Raw genomic sequence first — 24721 nt, 5'->3', positions numbered from 1 at the left:
CTCACTCCAAAAATGGCTCCAAAGATATTAACACTAGAACTGCCATGGGGTCATTTTTATCCCCCTGGCCTTTTCAAATGCATGTAACTCTGTTAAAATAAACCCCCTACATATCTCAGTTCATGGTTTATTAATCATCTAGTGAATTATAGGGGGTGTGGGATAAAAAAAAAAGAAGCCTAGAACCGCCAAAGGGTTATTTTTACCCCTCACAGAAACCGCTGTATGTCTGCTGCGCTCAATATTCGCACCACCACAGTTGCCTAGCAACTCCCATTGTTGAGACTTCTTTTGATAAGCAGGCTGCCATATCACAAGCTAGAGCTAGCTAGATTTGATAGATTTGGATTTGGAAACAAGGAGGATTAATGCCCAAGAAGCGCGCGTGTGTGTGTGTGAGTGAGTGAGAGAGAGAGAGTGCTCTGTTTCTTTATTCCCAGTAGTGTAACTAAAACAACACGTTCATTTTCAAAATCAAAAGTTTTTTAACTTAGTAACAGCTAGACTCGTGAACCCAAGTGCATTAAAAGATGAATATTTATTGTAGCATTGAAGGGATGGGATATTGAGCAGGGGAAGAGCGGGGCAGAGTGGAAGGCTTGATGCGTGGAGAACTGGACTGTGCAGAGCAGAGAGGAGGTTTCACATCCAAACTCCTGTCTGTGAGTTAGGCAACAAAAGCACTTTGGTTAAGGTTAGGGTAAGGTCATGGTTTTAGTTAAAGGTTTATAATCACGCCATGTCGCAAGTCACTGCAGACTTCTTCTGTATTCTAGACCTGGTTAGCTGATTAAGTGTTGCCAATGCCTAAGCCTAACCCTGGATTACTGCAATTCCTTATTATCCGGCTGCCCGAATAAGTCCCTTAAGACTCTCCAGTTGATCCAGAATGCTGCGACACGTGTACTGACAAGAACTACGAAAAGAGATCATATTTCTCATATATTAGCTTCTCTGCACTGGCTCCCTGTAAAATACAGAATATAATTTAAAATATTTCTCCTCACCTACAAAGCTCTTAATGGTCAGGCACCATTGTATCTTGAAGAACTCATAGTACCTTATTACCCCACTCACTGCGCTCCCAGAATACAGGGTTACTTATGGGTCCTAGAGTCTCCAAAAGTAGAATGGGAGCCAGAGCCTTCAGTTATCAAGCTCCTCTCCTGTGGAATCAGATCCCAGTTTAGGTTCAAAATGGCAGACACATTTAAGAGTAGACTTAAGACTTTCCTCTTTGATAAAAACTTATAGTTAGGGTGACTCAGGTGAGTCCTGAACCATCCCTTAGTTATGCTGCTATAGACCTAGACTGCTGGGAGACTTCCCATGATGCACCTCTCTCCTCATCTCCCCCTCCATCTATATGCATTCTTATTGAATTGAATTTATTTTTATATCCCTAGTCACATATGATTCATTATTTGCATAGATTTTATCTCCTTTGTGGGGACAACCAGCTGTACACAAAAAATAATGTAACTGTAGCCATTTCATCTAGTGAACCCTCCTGAAAGATTTCCCAATTCATCCAATCAAAACAGGCTTTTAGTTGTTCCCTACTTTCAATTGTCCATGTCTCACTTGTATCACTTGTGTATCACTTTCTATTCTGGTTTCCTTCTCTTCAGTTTGGTCTTATACACTGGGATCATGTGCACAACATTGTGATTGTAGTATCAGAACGTTGTATGGGTGGCCTACACTTAGACACATAAGCATCTTTAACATTACAAAAAACTCGACCATGATATAGTCTTTTCTGGTCTGGTCCTTAACATACTGTTTGAACCCAGGTAACACAGTCTCCAAGTAAAACTGGTTCAAGGGCCAAGCAGAAGATCTCAGACGGGCGACCTGGGGGCAGGACAGGAAAGCAGAGCTGGTAAGGAGGGCAACCAGGAGGCAGGGCTGAAGGGCTGAGCAGTTCCGGGGGATGACCAGATGTGCGGAGCAACTCATTAAGTCAGCGACAAAGGCAAAACCCTGAGGTCGTATTGGAGGCCAGTGGTGAGGACAGAAACCATCTGGAGGCCGGCGGCGAAGGCGAAACCCCTTGACCCCTAGACTGGGGTCTAAAGACTGGAAATCTGAGCAGGGCACCAGTGACAGGGCAGCAGGACTGGAGGCCGGGGACAGGAGTGCAGAGCTGAGAGCTGGTGGATCCAGGGAAACAGGACATTCAGGAGACCGCTGCAGCTCAACAGGTTCAGGAGGCCACTGCAGCTCAGGGGAATCAGGAGACTGCTGCGGCTCAGATATTGGTGAGTTCAGCAGCAACTCCTCAGAAGCAGGGGACTGCAGCAGTTTAGGAAGAAGAGACTGCAGAGGCTTAGCACAATCTGGTGACTGCTGCAGTTTAACAGGAACAGGTGACTGCAGCAGTTCAGGAGCCAGTAATTTCAGCAGTTCAGCAGGGTCAGGAGTGTTCTGCAGCTCCAGAGATTCAGGCAGCTGCTGCAGTTTAATGGGGTCCGAGGGCAGCTGCAGTTCAGCAGGATCATGAGACCGCTGCAGCTCAGGAAGGGGTGATTGCTGCAGTTTAGCAGGATCATGAGACCGCTGCAGCTCAGGAAGGGGTGATTGCTGCAGCTCCATAGGAACAGGAGATTGCAGCAAATCAGGGGCTGAATTCAGCTGCATCTCAGCAGGGACAGGAGTGCGCTGCAGCTCAAGAGATTCTGTTGCAGCTCAGAAAGTCCAGGAGAGTGCCGGACCTCAGAAACAGGTAGGTCAGGAAACTGCTGCAGCTCAGAGAGTTCAGGAGGCCGCTGCGGCTCAGAGAGATCAGGAGGCCGCTGCAGCTCACAGAGATCAGGACGTTGCTGCGGCACAGAGAGTTCAGGGGACTGTTGCAGCACTGACAGTTCAGGGGACTGTTGCAGCACAGAGAGTTCAGGGGACTGTTGCAGTGCAGAGGGTACAGCAGGCTGCTGCAGCTTAGGAGGTTCAGCGGGCTGCTGCAGCTCAGGAACTCGGGGATCAATAAAGTATTTCTGATCTGGCTCTGATCTGAACTGTTGGCTGTAGATCTGAGCTAAGTGATTGCAGTAGCTCAGAGACTGGTGATAGCTTCCGCTCAGGAGGAACAGGAGATGACTGCAGCTCAGCCACTGAAGATTGCTGCAGCTCAGGAAGATGCGCGGCGGTGCAGGAACTGGTGTCAGCCAGGCTGCTGATGGGAGACCAGGAGCAAGAGTCGACTGGTCCACAGACTGGGCACCAGGCAGGACTGATGAAGGCTCTGAAGCAATGGACAGCTGAGTCTCTGAAGTGCTGGACAGCTGAGTCTCTGAGGCACTGGGCAGCAGTGAGGACGAGCAGCTGGGCAGATGCAAACTAGCATGCAGGAGGTAGGCATGCAGGGATATCATCTGGGAACTAGCAGGCCGGGATTCAGGCTGAAGACTAGCAGGCTGGATGCTAGCAGGCTGAGGTGCAGGCAGATGTGTAGCAGGTTGGGGGTTAGCCGGGCAGCTAGCAGGCCGGGAACCAAGCTGATGGCTGCAAGGACGTGCAAAAGCCAGGTGGGTGCCCAGGTATGGGTTCAGAGTGGGGGCCGGCTCAAGACAGGCAGGTTGCAGGCTCATGATCCCGAGCGTAATAGACCGAGGTGCAGGCTGGAGGCTAACAGGCCGGGACTCATGCTGTGGTCCCTGGGCATCGAGGAAGTCTGTGAGCCACTCAGGAATGGCTTCCCATGGCCCAGGCAATGTCAACAATTTCCCATGTGCCAAGGAGACGATTGCCTCTTTGTGGAAGACATTGCTTGCCTTACTCCACATGTCCTGGAGGCAAATCAGATCATGAATAACCTCAAGCTCTTCCTCAGAATAGTCTGTTGTGTCCATGATTGGTCAGATTGTACTGTTAAGTTTCTGGTGTCAAGCAGGAGGGCAATAGGAAATAGGACCCAAATTGCAGACTAAGGAGCCAGAGCAGGTGCAGACAAACAGTTTACTAAAGTTCACAAGCTTACAGGGGAAGTCGGGCAGGCAGGGATCAGCAAACCAGGTGAGCAGTTCAAACCAAATCCAAGGAGGGAGAAAACAAAATCCAAAGATCCAGAACCTCAACAAATCAAAAGATAAACGAGGGACAAAGGCCAGGATGTGAGACACCAGGATCAATGACAATCCAAAACCATGACACTGACTTCTCGTTAGGTGTGGGCTTTATGACCTAAAATTTATTTTTACGGTGACAGTATGATATCACGGTATTACAAAAACATGATTCTACCTCTTTTCACTCTACTGGCAATGTTAGAGAACATATCTTAAGAAAGAAAAAATAATTTAAAAAACGGATGTGTTTATTGGTTCCAAATAGGAATGAATGAATTACACAGACACTATTGACGCGTGCTTATGATGCATACCTACAGTGAGCTCCGAGTGAACGATATCAACTTAAACAATGGGGTATTACAAGAAAGCCTGAAGGGGTTGACCTTACCAGTGAGTGCTCCTTATTGAGTGGAGTGCTCTCTTATTATATGTAGATAATCTAATGATTAGTTCACCAACAAAAGAGGCATCTGAAATAGACACAAAGAAGCTGTTGCAACATTTGGCAAAGAATGGCCAAATGTTGTTGTCTTGTTGGTTTTAGATCTAGCAAATGTATTTTTCAGTATAGTGTGTTCAAAAGAGAAAACTAAATAAACAAACAGGCCTGTGAGAAAGAGACAGTGGCACTGCTGCAATATTTAGCAGCACAGGGCCACAGAGCTAGCTTAAACAAATTGCAGTGGTTTGAGAGGTAATGTTTTGTGTTGTTTGCCATTGAATCTAAAAAATAATAATAATAATAATAAAAAATGGGAAGTAGCTCTCACCTTAAAGAATTGAAGCCATCTTGAAAATTCCAAAACCACTCATAAAGAAACAAATGATGGCTTTTCCTCAGCATGACAGGCTACTGTAAACAGCAGATCCCTGAATAAGCTAAAATAGCACAAGCCTCTGCAGAGCATGACACATGATCCATGGACTGACTCACCTACTGACTCCTTGGTTTAGACTGACAAAGGACTGAGAAGCTTTATCAAATTTTAACAAGCTTTGACTACAGCCTCTACATTGGGTCTACCCGCCCCAACATAACCATTCACACGTAAACTCTATGTGAGGAAAATGGTTTTATATGATTAGTTTTGTTACAGGAACATGCAGGGAAAAAACTTAGCAAGATAATTAGTGGGATATTGAAAACTAAATGTTTTGGTTCCTCATGCAGTTCTATCATTCTGACAGCTCATGTGTCAGCAGCTAGGTGGCTAGGATATCATATAATTCTGCTGGAAATGCCAAATATAACTGTGAAAAGTTGTACTGTGCTTAACCCAGCTGCTTAAGGAGAACCACATGACTGTGTTGCAGCAATAACTGAAGTTTGCTCTTGTAAGCAATCTGTAAGACACACCCCAGCTGACTACAGTAGGCTGTGCTACTTCCCACACAAGAAGCCATATGCAAATGTGATGCACATACAAAAAATAATGGAAAATGTGCAGCGAAACTAACATCATCTACCCCATAGCTCACAAGGGTTTCACAGGAACTAACACCATAGGCGGACCTGAAAGACCTGCAAAGCCGAGCAACACCAGAAGAAAAAACATTTTGGAAAAAGGCATAAGCCTACTTACAAAAACGGTTTGGTACGCCGCTAATGACAAACCATGTGCACCTAAATATCTGTTTCCATGCTATGCTAAAATTACACATGGTAAAGATCATGTGTCAAAGGGGGGAATGCTGTTAGAAGTAAACATTTTAGAAGTAAACAGATGTTGGTACATAAAGGGGTTCTCAAATTACTCAAAGTATATGTTTTTTGGTGAGAAGTGCCTAGTCTGTGCACAGTTTAGCACAGCTATTGGGCCTCAGAGAAGACAACTCCCCACTACTGAAGAATGTAATGATGAAATGTTACATTAAGTCTCCTCTGTGCTTTGTGAGATCCAAAAACAGGTGAAAGATGCCCTACCACGAGAAGCCATAGGGAAACCGCTATAACCTGAGCCTAGAGGACTGGATAGAGGTGAAGGATTCCAAAAGGAAAGGCTGCAAAGCATCACTGGACAGGAACCAGTTAGTTTGAAAACCACTTGGGACATAACATCCAACCTATTACTCTGGTTATTTCACTGGCTTCAAATGAGGCTTAATGTTTATAAAATTTCTCTTGACAGTCCCTCAATATTACAACATTAGTTCAACATCGTCCCAGCCTGTGGGAGTACAATAGATGCTTGCCACATTAGCCCTGCAACATGCCAGCTCTGTTCTCCATCCACTTCCGCTTCCCCGTTCTTCAATAAATCTCTTTATATCCCTACCCCTTGTCTGAGTCCTGCACTTTAGTATAACCATTCTATAAAACATAACAGAGAAATTGGCATGCTATGCTCGTAACGTTACCTTCCACATCTTTGTGTTATCGGAGTCGCTGTTAGCGAGGAAAATAGTAGTTATTGGATGTAACTCCAGTTGTATGAGTAGCCCACCTCTACTGCTTGCACGAGGGTGAATCCAGGGACTTCAAAGAGAGAGTTAGGCATTGTAGATTATAGCCAGCTTTCTGTGAAGCATAACAAAGATGCCTCACGAAATTTGTTACAGTACCATGTGTATGTCCGTCTTGCGTCCACTTTTTTGCTCAATGATGGAAGGGGTGGCTGATTGAATCTCTGCCGTAGGCGATTCCGAATGCCCCTCTCCTTCCTCGTTTCTTTCTGCTGTTCTTATCAGCACCTGAGGGATGTTATCCAACATTGAACTGTAGAAGTGGCTTGATGTCATCTCCTGAGTCTGCATGGGTTGTAGCTCTAGCAAAGTCTCTTTACTGTACGAGCATGCGAGCCATGACTCCTCGCCACACCTGTCCATTTGCCACTCAGGTGTGCTGTTGGAAGTTGCACCTACAGACGTGCTCCACAGAGCATACTGAGATGATGTAGTGCACAGTCAAGCAGTGCACTGGAAGATGGCGAGAGTTGTAGGAAGAGTAAATAATTCAAACCTTCAAGTCTGAGAAAAAATCCACAATGTAAACAGTTGAGCTTTTAAAGCTATTCAAATGACCCTTTGAATAGTTGATTAGTAAAAGATAGTTCCACCAAAAGCACACTGTGCTTTTATCCTTCAGTGTTTTCGGTTTCAATGCTTTGACTTAAATTGGCCTCCTGAACAACAAATTTGAGTATTTTCCATCAGTAAATCATGTAACAGAGCTGGTTTTAAGACCATATGGAAGAACTTTCCTCCAGATGTCACTCACAGGATAAAGGATCAGATTTTATAACTCTCAATAACTCCCACATCAAATGAATTTATGCAAGACTTTTGAGGGGTTTTTTTGTGTGTGTGTGTGTGTGTGTGTGTGTGTCTGTGTGTGTGTGTGTGTGTGTGTAACATGATGGATCCTTTTGGACAGAGAGGTGCCAGCACTGCCACATGGCATTAGGCTCAGGAGGGAGAGTGGTGCATTTTGGGAGCACAAACCAGGGGGAGTGATCACAGATATTATAATGGCTGATTCTGAGACTGTCACTTTACTGACAGATGTGTGGATGTGTTTGCGTGGCTTGTTCATGTGTGCAGTCTGGTTGGAGGGCTTATATAGTATGACAGTTCACCCTGGGAGATTAAAGAAATTATTGTAGCCCTTCTTCAACTGCACTCTTACAGTGTGTGGAGGCATACTTGTTTTGTGTTTGCATAATTGTGTTGTTTTTACATTTTAATACTATCATCATTTAGTTTAATGCTGCTCTGGGCTTGATTTTATGTGAATGATGCTCATGTTTATCATTCTAAATCACAATTTAGGGCTTTGATACAGCAGAGTCTCCCAATTCCCACAAAGTGAGACAGAAGACATTTGCTCTGTTTGCCTAACCTCATTTCAGGTGTCTGCATCACCACTGGACAGAAACTTCTCCCTGCCCAGGAAGAGACAAATCAAAACACACAGGAAAATACAAAACTGTTTCTAAACATGCATGATTGTTTTGTAACTGTCTCCACCTGTTCCCTGGAGTACAGATAGGAATTATGGGCAGAGGCATCTTTAGCTTTACATTAAAAACTAAAAAGTTAAAACTATGTAAGATTTCACGTTCAGGAAAAAATATTTCATATTTGCCCCTCAGCCATATTCCTGTAGATCAATAATAACACAACAGATGTGTTATTATATTTGTTTGTAAGTTTTATATACAGCTCCCTCAGTTTAGGTCCCCCACTATTGCACCCAATCAGCTTCCAATGGGAAGAAATTTAGGTCTGAGGAGTATACAGTTTCCTGACATCTCATTAAACGACTTCTGTATGGTAATATCCTTTCGTTCCACAATTTGCTCATGGTTCTGTTTTAACAAGCAATTTATTTTTGAAAGAAGATTTGAATGTTAAACCAGATGAACGTTATCTACCAGAACCACAGAAATTCACTTTGTGAATACAAGTTGAAATGATAGAATGGTACAGTCTTGTATTTGCCTGCCTTCTGTTGAGGCATAAGAACAATGCACATTCACATTAATAATATAGTTTTTATAGTGTGTTATGGCTTCTTTCTTGACCTCAGTACAACCCTGGAATGATAACTTCAAATGTGGACATGAGCTACTGGGAAATTAGGCTTAAACAGGTCTTGGGGCTTTGCCTCCTATCTATCTAACATTAACCCCACTTTGTGACCCATGGCTCAGCTGAATTTGCACAGCACTGTGGGTTTGAGACTGGGTGCCAAACTGGAGCTTAAGAAGGTCTGATGCAATCTAAAGCAAAGCTTTCATCTCTGTGGGTAATCAGGCACTGACCTCATGTAACAGCAATGCAAGAGAGGAGGGGGTGGGCAGAGGTGAAGACTAGCAAGCAACCAAACATTGCTTTAGAGCCACTTAATATGAGATTTACCTGAGCCCATTAAGTGTCTAGCACAGCGGCACACTGTGTTAATCAGTGGCATCTCAGGGATATCCAGGGACATATATTCAGCCCTCATCACTTTATCATTTCCTCACTGCTGCTGGCGCAACAGCCTTGCTGGGAAGGTGAGTGAAGGGAATTTGAAAATGGAAAATGTGGGAAAAAATGTGACTTAAATACAAAACAGAGACATTCTAATGATAAAAAAGACTCTGTTTACAGAAGACACCGCCCCCAACTCCTCCTTCTCTGACTCCGCCCTGTAATTCATTCCGCTTAAAACGGGTACCCCTGCAACTTCAGACTCACACACTGAGAAAAAATCATGTCTGTTCCTCTTTTAACGCAACCAGAAAGCACAGAATCATCTCTGATTCTGCGAAAAGCCATGTCTCTCCCTTGTATCCTGCGACCCGGGAGCCTGGATACCATCGGGACCCCTGCAGCAGCAGCAGCACCATCCGAGGCTGAGACCCCTACAGCAGCAGCACCATCCGAGGCCGAGACCCCTTTTACGCTATGACCAGTCGGTTTTGCATGGCATCATGATCCTAGCTGGTGGCCCAAGCACAGAGAGAAGGGTGGGAATGCGAAGATCCCTTCACCACCTCACTGTCAGTCTACACCGTGGAGTCCCATGGATGCGATCCCAGAAGAGAACCCTGCAACAGCGTCGCAGGAGCTTGATACAGCTCCTGAAGCAGCAGCACCACCGCACGTTGGGAGTCCTACCCTCGATACGACACCCCCACCTTCACCACCGGGGACCCCTGACTGGATTCTACCTCCTCCAACACCATCTCCCTCCCCTGACTGGCCCTCTTCTTCTTCTTCTTCTTCTTCCTCAGTATCCTCAACTCTAAGCGCCTCACCACCCCCCTCTCCCAAGAAAGAGGACAAACCTGACGGGGTGCTCGCTGACCTATTTCTGTACACAGTGAGAGCCGCGGTGGTTCGCCTGTTGAGCAAGGTTCTGACTGTGTAGAGATCTGAAATCTGTAACGGCTGTCATATTGATCACCCGAGCCAGCTACAACACGAATGTCTGTATGAGATGCCAGATTATTTCTTCCATCGGCACTATAACGAGTTGACGAAACGGCTCTGGACAGATCGTTTCATCAGAGCCATTCAATGGGCGTTTCAGGCACACCATATCCACGTGTCTGCATAGAGAGTCCACGGCGCTTCCGAGGCCTTTCTTCATAACCTCAAAAAGACAAGATGCATCGGAGAGAAATTGGAGAAGATGTACGACGCTCTGATCGGTCAAGACAAGAAAAAGATTAAGCTGATGAACTATGTTGCAGACTTTTGGAAGGGAATTGAGTGATTTAAAAAAAAGGGTAACTTTTGCAGAAAACTTCAAAATTATGTAGAGGAACGTGTAATCGTTAATCAGTAAATCAACGTTTTAGATCAGGTGATTAAAAACAGAGTCACCCATGTTGTGGGTAACAATGTTTTTTACTTTAGAGACGAAGTTGCAAGACTAGAAAAGATTTTGGATGTTGTTCGAAATGTTGAAAATTGGGATCAGCTAGTAAGTGACACATTGCTAATAGTAAACAAATGCTCTGTATCTGATATCTTTTGTAAAATCATAAAAGAGATGACTAAAGATTCTTGCATGAAAATGTCTCATCTGTTTACTCTTTACACTTTATTTGTAGACGTTATGAGTTATTGTGTACAAAACAACATGTATCTGAATACCTGGAATGAACTGAGAACAGTACACGATGATATTTACCATATGTGTGGAATCAACGTTAACCTCCTGTACTTTGAGAAATGCTGTATGTTAATAGTCAATAAAAAAACGATTTAAAGAAGCTTGTGTCTCGTTGTTTTTTAAAAAACCCTAGAGAGGGCAGCCAGAAACATGGCTGAGAAACATGTCATGAAAAAAGTGTATTATAAGCCCTCACATCCCGGTAGTTTTAGGGTGAGTGGAACGACTACGCAGAGCCGTGCAGGATGAAATGGGGAAAAAAGTCAACGTAGAACGGGTCAAAGGTTTTTATCGGAACAGGATTTGTATACTCTGCATAAACCCGCCAGGATACATTTTGTCAGAAATAGAGTGTTTGTACCACAACCTCTAAATTAGTTCCAGGCAGACCTTTGTGATATGCAGGCCTTGACCGAACACAATGATGGGTACAATTATTTACTCACGGTCATCGATGTATTTTCAAAACAGGCATATGCCAGAGCTTTGAAGACAAAAACAGGGGTCGAGGATCCCTGAAAAGTTACAAACAGATGCGGGCAAAGAGTTCTTTAACAAAAGCTTTGAGGGGTTGATGAAGAAACGAGGAATTAATAATTTTGCAACTGCCAGTGAACTGATAGCGTCTGTTATTGAAAGATTTAACTGCACGTTGAAAACACGAATGTGGAGGTATTTTATGGCTACAAACAGCCGTAGGTACTTGGACGTCTTACAGGAATTGCTTGACACCTACAATAACAGTTATCATAAAAATATAAAAATGACGCCTATGCAGGTGACGTCAGAAAAAGTCTCTCAAGTGTTTGAAAACCTGTGCGAAACATTTCCCATACGCGACAAAAACAAATTAAAGATGAATTTTAAGGAGGGGGATTTGGTGAGAATTATCCAAACTGAGAGGAGTGTTTGATAAAAAATATCAACAGAGTTTGTACCGATGAATTGTTCACAGTAACCAAACGTATACCTCGCCAACCCCCTGTGTACAAACTGAAAGATTATGACGGAGAACCTATCCAAGGCTCGTTTTACGAAGCAGAGTTGCAAAAAGTCAAGGTTGGTAAAGACAAAGCGTTTCAAGTTGAAGAAATTCTGGACGAGCGTGTTGTCAGGGGTAAAAAACAAATGCTGGCGCATTGGAAAAACTGGCCTGAGAAAGGCAAGCGACCTGAAAAATGTATAAAAACAAATAGGTACGTCGAATCTGAATCATTACATAACATGGACCAAATCACAGGTGAAGGGTTCTACGTTGTCCTACCCTTCGACACCAGTCTCGATGTATTTAAAAATAACACAAGCTCCAGCTACCACGTCGATTTAGTGCAGCATATTGATTTAGAAGGCCCGTGGGAGGTAGCTCTGACAGAGATTTCATTCCCCCACACCTGGTTTAACATTTCTAATGAGGAAGCCTTTTTTGAATGGAGGAATAAGCCCAAAGATGATGCATCAAAGAGCGAGGTGTTCACCCGTCAGGGGTTTAGGGGAGGTTATTATCACAACCTGGACCAGCTCAAGATAGAGCTGAACGCCTTTCTTAGAAAAATTAACTCCAGTATTTATTTAGGGTTTAGCTCCATTCAAAAGAGATTTGATTTTCAGGCAGGAGGTCAATATCATTTACGAGTTTACCCCCCTCTGGCTTACATCTTGGGGGTTAAGCCAGGAGAATGGGTTATTTTCAAGCAAAGGTTGGCTCCCTAACAGGCTGATATAAAGGGAGGATTTTATCACATGTATTGTTATAGTGATGTGGTATGACATCAACTGGTTGGTGACGCTTACGCTCCGCTCTTGAGAATGATCGCTATAGAAGAGACGTACGGTGACATCATCACGCAGTATTTTAATCCACCCTGCTACCTACCGTTGTTCAAGCAACACATCGAAAACATCCACATTGAGATAAAGACGGATCAAAATAATCCTGTAAATTTTACCTTTGGGAAGACTATCGTGAAACTCCATTTTAGACCTTCCAAAAAAAATCCTCTGACAAAAACAAAATGATGCATCAGAGACTCGATCCTCACCGTTTTGTGAGTTAGACGGTGTAGTCCCTCATTCGTCCAGGAGTGTTCTATCGTAGAAAAGGTTTCAGTCGTAGTCATCTGGACACTGTTTTCAGAATCAAGACGTTTCAGCTCCCATCCGGAAGTCATTCTCAATTGTGAAAAAATTGGACGGGAACTGGAAATTTAAGCTACTCTGAGTTACATAAGCCCTGCCCTCAGGAGGGAATCTGCCTGAGTATCTGTTAATAGCTAGTTTCACCTGAAACTGACCTAATAGTTTCAAGAAGGCCCAGTAATCAGTAATCAGGCCTATTGTTCTCTGGCTGCATCTACTTCATCACTGTTAAGTGCCTGATTAGCATGTGATAGGCGTGACCAAGGTGATAATACACTCTGATAGACTTTGGGCAGATTAAATCTCAGACCACCATTTCTGTTCAAAGAGGGGTCTCTTTTCTTCACAAAAATGGCTTCCTTGACGCCCGTTCAAACCAACTCTTCTCTCTACTAAGAATCTTCACCTCGCTGTCTTCAAATGTGTGGTTTGTAGCTTTTAAATGCAAATGCACGCGCTCTGTAATCCTGAGTTAGCGTGTCGTCTGTGCTGATAAAGTCTTTTGTGAAGTGGCTGTTTGGTTTCGCCTATGTACCGTTCTTTGCAGTTTTCCTCACTGCACTGAATGGAGTAGACAACATTGCTGTTTTTGTGTGGGTAACTTGTCCTTAGGAACGAGTTTCTGTCTTAAAGTGTTGCCTGGTTTAAAGAAGACAGGAACATCGTGCTGTCTAAAGATCCTTTGTAGTTTTTCAGACAGTCCAGATACATAAGGAATGGAGACACCGTTCCTTCTTGGTTCAGTTACACTTTTGTCCTGTTTTTTGGCTCTTTTAACTTTGTTGATAGCCCAAGTAGGATAACCACAGGCTGAGAGTGCATTCTGGACATGCCTTTCCTCTTTCTTCTTACCCTCTGAGCTTGTGGGCACTTCTTTGGCTCTGTGTTGTAATGTCCGGATTACACCCAGCTTGTGCTGTAGTGGATGGTGTGAGTCAAAGAGCAGGTATTGATCCGTATGTGTTGGTTTCCTGTACACTTCTATCTGGAGCTTTCCGTCCTCTCCTCTGAGAGTAGAACAATCAAGAAAGGCCAAGCGGTTCTCTTTTGCATCCTCACGCGTGAACTTGATGTTGGGGTCCACCGAATTAATATGCTCTGAGAACGCTTCCAAGTCTTGTTTCTTGATTTTCACAAAGGTGTCATCCACAGCCTGCTATGTACGGGAGAGGAATCGGTTCGATTTTTTCTAAAATATTTCATTTTATATCGCCGTTGGTGAAAAAAGGATTTGCCATTGCTAAGCCTCGTCTTAAATCAGCCGCAAAAAACATTGCCTTGGAGGTGATAAGCCACGCGGTTAGTAAAATAGGGGGTCAATCGGATGACAGGGCTCAAGAAGGATCCAGCGGTATGATGGTTTTAGCCAGACAACTGAGGAAGAGACCTCCCGGGCAGCGAGTAAAAGAGCGTAGATCAAAAAAGAGGAAATCAGTAGGGAGAAGTAAGTCCAAAGGAAAGTGTCAGCGAGCCAACACAGACACCACCAGCTCCACCCACTGCAATCAGCAGATCGCACTCACCTGAGTATTGATTACACACCTGCCACTAATCATCTACTCCACACTATATAGTCTCACTCCCCCGGTTCACTCACTGTCTGGTCTCAAACCTCTTACGAGAACTCAACCCGACCACAGTATCTCTTGACAACCACTTTGGACCATTGTGTGTTTCGTCAGCTCCCGGCTCTCCTGTCTCCCGTCTCCTCCAGTGGATCTTACTACCAGCTCTACATCAAGATAAGATCCATAGACTTTCCTAGCTTTACCCCTCACATCTCCCGTCATTGCTTTTCTCTGTCTGGCTGTTCTAATAAACTCCCTTGTCACAGTACTAACCTCTGTGTCCCGTGTCTACCTGCTAACAGAAAGCATGCTGTTGCGAGCTCCGGAGATATATTTTAGAAAACAAATATGACGCTTTTACATCACAAATCGGCCGAATGCACTATGGGTGAGTTGGATTTATTTTCAGTACCCATGACGCAACTGTCTATCGATGAAAAGCTCTACACAGAAGTCCTGCCTTTGGCATCCATTACTGACGGAGGTCCTATTGAATTTTTTTATCCCCGGAGATGGGGAAAAATACATGGATCTGAATGATACTTTGATTCATCTTCGTGTGGTATCAAAATTTGTGAAAAAATATCAAAGTTGTATGAGGTTGCAAAGAGCCGGATCTTTTCACCACACCGTCTGTTCTTGACAAATGTTTAAAGATTGTTACAACTTATAAGTAAAGATGGATCTGGAGATGGTTATATTCGTTTGAATCATTTTTTATTCAAATAAAGCCATCTAGGGGATAAAGGTATATGTTTCTTTCATTTTCCTGATCTTAACGGCGGAGGTGATGTTTCCATCTCATCGTCCCAACGCGGTGCTAAGGGCGTCTGTTTTTTCCACTTCTTCAACACTAGTAGTGACAACGCGGTCCTCCCTTTTGAAGTTTATGATATTGCTCGCGAGCACGGGGGTTACTCATCAAGGATGAAGGGATGTTGAGCTCACGTAAAGTATTTAGAAACACCATCCATCCCTTGGGTTCTTTTTTTATTTTTTTTATGCGTGACGGAGAGATTTTTAAACAGGTCTAGCAGCTGTGAGCCTTTCACAATCTCTCCTTTATGGACAAACTCTCCAGAAGGAGCCCATCCGCTCTTGGTTAATTTCTTCATAATGTACTCTGCATTGTTACGGTAGCAAACAGATAGGTTTTGCAGCACCTCGCCAGCAGTTTCATCCAGCGTTACTTGTTTGTCTTCTCTTGTTCCCCCGATTCTTGGGTTACAATCAAAGTGATACGATGGTCATCTTTTTCATCTTGTTTGAGTAATGCTAGGTATCTTTGCAGCAGAGCGTTGTATTTTTTTATTTTATCATGGGAGTTCAAACCCTTTTCATTTAACACATCCAAATCATTTTCTGCCGTACGTCTCACCGTTTCCCTGGCGCTGGGAGCAGAAGATACCGACTGACTCAGACGGTTTAGCTGTTGCGGTGAAATCAAACATCTTTTGACTCATGATTTATCTTCTAATATGCCCTCCCTGCAGCTCTCCAAATATCGGCACCACCGCTGACAGCAAAGGTAAAAGAAAACCTCCAGACTGTTTTCTCAGAGCCTGGTGTTTGGTTTTTAGACTGTTTTTTTTATTAGCCAGCAACCTGATAATTTTCTTTTGTTTTTTATATTGAGTCAAGGTCAGGGGAATGTTGCCTTTTAAGAGGTTTAAGGAGAGCTTGCACTGAGACTGAAGAAAGTCAGATGAACAATGGTTGAGAATATCTTTACGTTTTCGAGGTGTGGCGTGACATAGTGCGTAGTAAAGGTGCGTTTCTTTTTAAACGCGCCGACATGCTGGATCAGGACTTGGATTTAGGTAGATAGACGACGGGCCACTGATGGTATTCCCGTCTTTAGTCTGTATTGTTCTGGGCAGCCGGGTGTGAGATTGATGATTAAATACCCGTGAGGATCTTTGGTAGCATCTTCAAATAAAAAGGCTTTTCGTCCGGGAAACATTTGTTGAGCCAATATATTCATCTGTAATCTGTCTCGAGGGTTTTTAAACAGTACCAGATAATTACGGTTTAAACTGATGGTGCGGCTGTGCTTACCTTGATGGAAAAGATTTTGAGTCAGCATCATGATGGACATGTTCCTGTGATGTCTGTATTGTGTAAAAATTTTACTACATCGGGATGGTCAGAGGCCTGAAAAATGACATCATCCAAAATAATCAAATGATTTTGATCAGAGGGAAACAGTTTTTCATCATCAAAAGAAGGAAGCAGGCCCTCAACAAATGTAATCTTTTTATTCTTCTTTTGCAGTTCAGCATACAATGGTTGAAACAATGTAAAAATCCATACAATGTTATCAGGCAGTATATCCATCACATGATTACAGTTTTCCAAAACAGACTTTACAAAATAAGTCTTGCCACAGCCACTCGGTCCTGTGACCAGACAAGAAAAAGGCACTTTCATTCTGGGGTCAAAGTCAATTTCTTCGGATGAAAACATTTTCTCCTCAATAACCAAAAGGCAATGTATGTCCTAGACTCAGCAGCCATCTCTTATTATATACAACTCTGAGCTATTTTTGGAATGATGGGTTTTTTAGAAGGAAGCCTTTCTTATCTCGCACAATACTGTGAGGGTTTTCATGACCCCCCTCTCGTCAGAGTTTTGCACATAATCCTGAACCAGGTCTTTGACGCTATCAAAGTTGCCAATTTCACAGCATTGGTGCATCTGCGTAATGCCTTTTAAGCGTAAAACAACCTTGTTGTTTCGAGTTTGGTAAGCATAACTTTTTGGATCCGCAGCCACAAATTCTTTGATACTATCTCCCTCTAACTCGTCCATCAAAACTCCCAGGTAATTACCCAGCTTGAGCAGCGTCTCTCCCCCTTTTGTGACATAGATGAGGCTGTCTGTATCACAGTAAAGGACTCTGTCTTGCAGCTGTTCCAAATAGCTGTACAAAGTCAGACGCCCGTAGGCTGTGGTGAAAGCGGCTATAAAAACATTATCTACCTTGTTTGGTAGCGGGATACAATGGTCTCCATAAGACCACTGAACCAAAGCCACTTTGTCTTTGACGAAGGAGAAGTACTTGACTTTATATTTTTCAGAAAACATGAGGTTAAAGAATTCTTCCGGGCCAGACAGATGGCAAAACATAGTTGATTCTCTCTGTTCTGGACGATGTACAGAAAACGTCTTCTTTTTTTATGATTTAACAGTCTAGCATTTCCCCCAGAATTTGTTTCCCCCCCGCCCCTAGGGTTCTGGATCACTTCTATGATAAGTTCTATCTGACCATCGGCCATAACAACCCAGTTAAACTGCACAACACGGAGTAAGAGCCTTTCAAAGTCGGCTAGGCTGGGGAGCTCGTCATTAGATAAGACGACCGAAACGTTACTATGGAGATTTTGCCCGCGCAGCTCTAATTGTACCGCATCTCGAGGAGTTGCGTATGCTAATGCTTGCTGTAGCAACGCATCCGCTTGTTGCAAAGTTGTGTTGTAACATACGCCGTAGTCCACTATTCCATCTGCGTTAAGGGGGGGTGGAAAGTTTAACAACTGTCTGATTTGATAATTTGCAAATTGGCTTCGCCACACAACACTTGGTTGTGGTGAAATATGAGCACCTCCTTGCTGCACAGGAGGACTAGGTATGCTGAGATCGATATGGTTTGTGGGTGTCTGAGAGTCTGATAAAGTGGGACTTTGTTCGAGTTGGACATTATTTATTCTGATTGTTTTGTCTAGTGATGATTCATTCTCTAACTGTTCAAGGTTAGCGAGAGCTTGATTTAAAGCAAGGAGAGGATCTACCAGCTGTTCGGAGCTGTCATACTTTCTTGTCATTTGAGATTTTTATTATCCAGACCTCCAACACGGAGTTTCACACAGAAACTTCAAGTTGACATCAGGCTCAGTGTTAAAGACGCTAATTGTAATTTCCCCTTATGATATTGTGAAACTTTAAAGTATAATCTTTATCAACACAAAAGAGTTGAAGGTCCCCAGACTTCAGATTTTATGGGTAATTTATCTTATTTTGTACAAAGTGTGTATGAAAGTGTTGTCTGGCTGACACGCATTCAATATGCCTTGAGGCCTTAAAAGAGACATTCCTCGGTCTGTCTTCACACAATGGGCCTTCTGAAAGATCCATTTAGGGACACAGGATGTATAGATGATTGAGAAATGCCTTAGGCATCCGTATGGTTTTATTTACCCTGTGTGAGGAGTTTCACATGCCAATTTCAAACTGCCTTTAAGGGTGATGGTATTATGGGGAAATCTGATACCCTCATTCCTCGGTCTGTCTTCACACAATCTGCACAGGAGTTGCAAGAGATGCTACTCATGCAGGCTAATGCTAGCCACAGATCACAGTCTGCACAGGAGTTGTAAGGAATGCTGCATGTTGACATTCATCAATGGAAATTTGGACATTTATTCAGCTTCAAAACTTTAATCACTTATTTTTTAGTTCACATTTTCACAAAATCATTGCCTCACACAAGCTCCTCCTAACCTATTTTCCCATTGGCTAACCCTCTCATTGGTTCACGCTAACTCCGCCTACCCTCCCACATCTTTCCAATTCATTCACACCTCACTCTGCACCAGACAGACAACAGAGAAGGACGTGTGTTTTGCTCCTGAAAGATTCGATTTTACAGATGGTAAATTTGTCAATTATTTTTATACTTTTGATACAATTGATTTCACTTAAATGATTATGAATTATTTAATCATTATTTCATTTACAGGGTTTTTTCATTCCCACGCCTACTTTACTCCCATTCGCTCCTGCTCACTACGCCTGCATCATGCTCATTGACTCCTGCTAACCCCGCCTGCTTCACGCTTATTGGTCCACGGATAACGCCACGCACTTCCGGAGTGAGGATCGGGGGGGGGGGAATTAAGAGGGGGTTAATATTTAATCAAAGGTCACCATCCATCATCCGTGTGGGGCTGCTTTGAGTTATGGGCCGGAGGAAAGACGGTGCATGGCTAGCGAACAAGCTCCTGCTAGGGAAGAAAAACAAGCATGGAGGACGAGCTGGCACGCTCAGGGGCAACCTACTGAAACAGTGGATTCATTCATCACAGCGCTTTAGGCACTTGCTGAGAACTGTGAGTATGGTGCTCTGCACAACGAACTTTTGAGAGACAGATTAGTAGTAGGTCTTAAAGATTAATTACTGTCACAGAGGATGCAACTTAAACAAATTCAAGGAACAGACACTGGGACAACCAGTGAGTGGAACACAAATTGTGCCCCAAATGTGGTACCCTTTCACCCAGCACTTCAGTGCCCAGCTAAGAGCACAGAATGCAACAAATGCGGTAAAAGAGGACATTGTGGGAAAGTATGTAGGTCAACCAGCACAGTGCATGAGGTTGCTAAGGATATGGATGGACTGTTCCTAGGAGAGGTGGCTTCTGGTGAGTGAGGTTGAATTCAACATAAGAGGCAGTAAGGTAACCTTCAAAATAGATACTGGGGCCAATATTATAGCCATTCCCAAACAGGTGTTTCAGCATCATACATGGAGAGAGGAAACTAGATAAAGTACAGAAACCACTCTATGGTCCTGGTGCAGTGAAACTGATTGTGCTGGGGTCAGCTACAGAAACACTCATATGGAGTGAGGAACACTACAGAGAAAATCTTTGTAGTGAGGGATTTACAGGGGGCGCTATTGAACAGATCAGCTTCAGTGAGACTCAAGCTAGTGGCCAGTGTCGACACCAAAGACCAAGAGAAAGTCAGAAAGACATCCTAAACTCTGTGATGGACTTGGGCTGATTCAGAAGTCTTACACCATTAAGCTCAAACCTGATGCCAAGTCATTTTCTCTTAAAGTGCCACAGCAGGTACCATTGCCTCTCATGGTTCAAAGGGAAGAAGATGGAGAGGATGGAAAGTCTAGGGGTCATCAGCCATGTGGAAGAACCAACGGACTGGTGTTGTGGCATGGTGGTAGCCCCGAAAAAGGACAATGAGGAAGTCTGCATTTGTGTTGACATGACACCCAAGGAGCAGCACGACGCCAGGCTGCACGTCGACCTGGAGGTGTCACACTCAATATGTCAAAGTGCGAGCAAACATAAGCAAGCTCAGAAGCTTCCTAGGCATGGTGAATCAGTTAGGGAAGTTCATACCTGGCTGAAAAAGACAAACCCCTAAGGGACTTGCTGTCCAAGAAGAACCAGTGGTGCTGGGGTCATGAACAACAGAGGATATTTCACTAACAAAGACCATGCCGAGGTTCCGGCTGATTGGAAGTCAGGCGTGTGGAACAGCGGGTTTCTCCTGAAGGTCGGTGATGTTGGCTACGGCCTCTGTGTAAGTTCAGTGGTGTGCCAGAGCTGCTGGATGGAGAGTGATGGCGAGGCGGTCCCGAGGGACGTGGATAACAGAGCGCAGGCGCGATGGCTGGGTGGCTGTCCGCATAGGAGTGGATGTGATTATGGACAGAGTAGATTCAGAGACCACAGATTGATTGATCGCAGTCTAAGGGCCTGAGAACCAGCTTGCAGTCCATGGTGAAATAAGCAAAGAACTATTTAATATAACTCGAGTAATCTGTATATTTAGCCAAAATGAACGGTCGTGAAAACTGAGTCGAAAGCGAAGTGAACGGATAGGATGTGCTTAAATACTTAAATGGGACGTGTTCAAGGTGTGGTCTTTGTTCCCGAATCTAGTTATAAAACCTCATTTTGCAGCCTCGAGCGTGAGCTCTCCTCTGGGCCAGTCCTTCAACTGTATGACCCTAACAAGCAACTAAAAATATCAGCAGACGCCTCATCCTATGTGCTAGGGGCAGTGATGCTACGGAAGGATGGAGAGTTTTGGTCACTTATGTTTCTAGGTCACTGACAGACACCGAACAGTGATATGCCCAACTGGAAAAGGAGGCGCTAGCACTGACCTGGGCCTGTGAGAGGTTCATTGATTCATCCTCGGGCTACATTTCGAGCTGTAAACCAATCACAAGCCTCTTTTGAGTTTACTAGGTGGGCAGGCTCTGGACTCGCTGCCACCTAGGATACAGAGGTTCAGGATGCACTTAATGAGGTACTCCTACACAATCACTCACACGTCTGGAAAAAGCCTCACAACAGGTGACACACATTCCGCTTTTCTTTCAGTTTTGCAAAAGCGTAATAGCACTTGAAGACTTTTCATCTCTTTATCTTGTGGGCCACCGAAATGAAATGAATCCTGAGTTGAAATGTGAAGAGGAATACCAATGAACTTTGGCTTTGAAATATATAACTGTTTTAGGTATCTGTAAGCATTTAACACAGTTTCCATAGAGCATAAGCTGAAAAAGAGAATGGATTAGATTGTTCATGATGATGAGGGGCTGATTTATGGTCAATGGTTGAAAAACTAGAGGATAAAGGTTATGGAGACTTTTGCAGTTATTTCAGCAGCATAAGGTTGTGAAACATCACTTAGTTTCCTAGTTTTAGAAAAGTCTGTCAGTGCTTGCAAAAATGGTATGCTTCATTTTGTGTTCCTGCAGGATTACTTAAGCAGTTAAAAATCCAATTGATCACTCAACTCATATGGGGCTTTGGTGTTTTGTGGAGGATAAGACCTTTTTTTATACTGCAGAACTTTATAACAAGAATATACAAAGACTACAGGAGATCAAAGAGAGCTGTAAAAAGTAGTCTGGAACGTGCATACACCTGTATTTTAGCAGTTATAGAAACTCCAGGGCACAAAATCCAATAAAATAAGCAATGAAGTGTTTAAAAGGGTCTCTTTTTCTAAGGTAAATTTTAGTGAATAAAACTATATCTGGAGACATTAAATACTAGGCTGAGGATGAATGGAAAATAATGTGTGATTCTGCCAAAGGGTCTTGGCATACTAAATGTTTTCAACTAACAATTATGGCAGTGAGGTGCTTGTCTGGATGGTTCTAAGTGTAATAATTACTGTTATCAAAATTGCTGTGGCAAATGTTAGAACTGTCCAGGATAAAAAAAGACCATATCATTTTTGGTATGTTTGTATTTTAGCCTCGGAAGCACACTGCTGGGTCTGCAAAGACGGTGTTGATCAATCAAGTGATTTCACAGCCTGACATCCTTGGTGTAGCTCAGAGAGCTCCGGGGCAACCATGATGGATGGTTGGAAGTGAGCTACTGATTGTCAGGTCTTAAAGGCTTCTGTGCAGTCATGGCACCACATCTGCTTACAGGGCACTGTGCTACACTACTGTGATTAAATCCTTCCACTGTCACATTTGACAACTGAATGGTGAGTGCTGGGCCATCAGTGATTTGAGGTATCAACTACAGAAAACATAAGGTGGTGGAGGAGTGTGGAGGGCTGCTGGGGGAGAATGTATTGATTCCATTTATCTGGCAAGTGAAAAAGGATTTTTCCATGGAATCCATGACTTTCTGTTTCTTCCTCTCTCTGTGAGATTTCTCAGCAGAGCAGGACCACAAGTTGTTTTCCCAACAGTTCTGTGAAATCAATAGCTCTCAGGTGATTTAACTGTCTGTCTGTTTATTAATACACATAAATTGTAGAAAAGATCTGAGTTCTCAGACCATTTTTCACAATTGAGTGTCCAGATGACGATTGAAACCTTTTCTACGATGGAACATTCCTGGACGAATAAGGGACTACACCATCACACATATAAATGGAATTAATTCTTGCAATGAAATAGCCTTGATGAAAGCAAGACTTCCTCAAAATCAAATATTTTTACCAGATTTGATTTGCTTGAATTATTTTCTTTACAAAAATTCTTAGTCATTTGAGCTGTCTAATTACTTTTTTAACATAACAAAAGCAAGAAACCCTATTTGAGTTGGCTGCATTGTGTGTATTGTTCTATTTCTATTCCCCATCTTAATTTTTTATGGAACGGCTTAACGGCTCAGAACGGCTGAAGAAGAACAAAATGAAGACTTTGGTGTGGCCTAGTCAAAGTCCTGACCTGAATCCTATTGAGATGCTGTGGCATGACCTTAAAAAGGCAGTTCATGCTCGAAAACCCTCCAATATGGCTGAATTACAACAATTCTGCAAAGATGAGGGGGCCAAAATTCCTCCACAGTGCTGTAAAAGTTATCGCAAATGCTTGATTGCAGTTGTTGCTGCTAAGCGTGGCCCAACCAGTTATTAGGTTTAGGGGGCAATCACTATTTCACACAGGGCCATGTAGGTTTGGATTTTGTTTTCCCTTAATAATAACAACCTTCATTTAAAAACTGCATTTTGTGTTTACTTGTGTTATCTTTGACTAATATTTAAATTTGATTGATGATCTGAAACATTTAAGTGTGACAAACATGCAAAAAAATAAGAAATCAGGAAGGGGGCAAACGCTTTTTCACACCACTGTATGACTCTGATTGATGATTCTCATTTAGAGAGGACAAGAGAAGAAACATGTATGTGTATGAGACAACTGTTCCCTAGTGAAGTAGTCATTTTAACTTAAACCACAATGTTTCTATAACCTTAACTTATTTGAACCTAAACCATTAACCTTCCCTAATCAGGTCACGTGTGTGCCTAAATCAACCAAACCTTAACCATAGTGTTGTAACATATAAAATATGTTTTTCAACCCTGATTTGTAGGGCTACCCCCAAATAGTTGACTAAACTGTTAGTCGATCATAAGAGTCTTGCTCTTGTAACACAGGAAGTCACTTTCCGGCGCACTGCTGCTAACTGTACTAGATCCCATTAGCTAGTTAGCTAACTTAGCAGACCTATTAGCTGACTCTGCCTGGGATCTTGGAGTACTGGGGAGTGTTTGTGTTTGGACCACCGGGAGGAGGAAGTTTTCAGGCCCGGGGCGGGGGATGCTGCCCGGGGAGCGGGCCATAATGAGCATCAGAAACGGTTTTTATGAAGTTGTGAGTTACTTATTCCTGTGTTTTGAACAACGAGACTTGTGTGACATTATACTGTTAAATAAATTAACAAAATGTACTTGCTGGTTGTTCTGATACGTTCAGAATAACGTTACTGCTTTTGCAATTAGCAACAACAGATTAGAAATAAGTGCTTTTATGTGTTGTTCTAGAGGGGCATTTAGACACATCAGGTGGGTGTTCTGGCAGTTGTGTGTAGGTTTATTGCCAGTGGTAGATTTGGAACATATTGTATTGAAACCTGTATTTTAGTGTATTATTATATTCTGATTTGCTTAGAACTTCTATTCCTGTGTGCACTGACGTGATAGCTGTTGTAACAAAAGAGTTAAATATGAAGTATGAAATATGAAGTTAAATATAGTATTTCTGATTCTGATTCTAATATCCTCAATATGAACATCATGATTGGCTCATTTGGGACTTTATGAAGGTCTTC

At 43.2% G+C, this 24721-nt stretch overlaps 2 protein-coding genes across 11 annotated transcripts in view; both read right to left on the bottom strand.

Moving 5' to 3' along the window:
- The window catches only part of LOC122888246 (kin of IRRE-like protein 3), a 301529-nt gene that overhangs the window by 192864 nt on the left and 83944 nt on the right, over window positions 1–24721 (bottom strand). The gene's annotated exons all lie outside the window — the stretch shown is intronic.
- On the bottom strand, window positions 1245–12676 carry LOC122888249 (coagulation factor V-like). 7 transcript variants are annotated; one of them, XM_044222446.1, is made up of 3 exons: window positions 12624–12676; window positions 3980–4071; window positions 1245–3788 (listed from the first exon to the last, which is right to left on the bottom strand). In XM_044222446.1, exons 1-3 carry the CDS (start codon window positions 12649–12651, stop codon window positions 2634–2636), a joined length of 1275 nt encoding a protein of 424 aa, XP_044078381.1. In that variant the 5' UTR covers window positions 12652–12676; the 3' UTR covers window positions 1245–2633. The 7 variants fall into 7 exon arrangements, with proteins under 7 accessions (XP_044078381.1, XP_044078386.1, XP_044078384.1 ...); XM_044222451.1 differs by adding an exon at window positions 7909–7951 and having other exon boundaries at window positions 1245–7037; window positions 12624–12674; XM_044222449.1 differs by lacking the exon at window positions 12624–12676 and adding exons at window positions 4459–4540; window positions 6429–11701 and having other exon boundaries at window positions 1245–4071.

This window comes from Siniperca chuatsi, linkage group LG14 (assembly GCF_020085105.1).
Source record: "Siniperca chuatsi isolate FFG_IHB_CAS linkage group LG14, ASM2008510v1, whole genome shotgun sequence".
NCBI lineage: Eukaryota > Metazoa > Chordata > Actinopteri > Centrarchiformes > Sinipercidae > Siniperca > Siniperca chuatsi.
The sequence above is the reverse complement of the archived record's forward strand: the minus strand, read 5'-3'. Positions and strand labels throughout refer to the sequence as shown.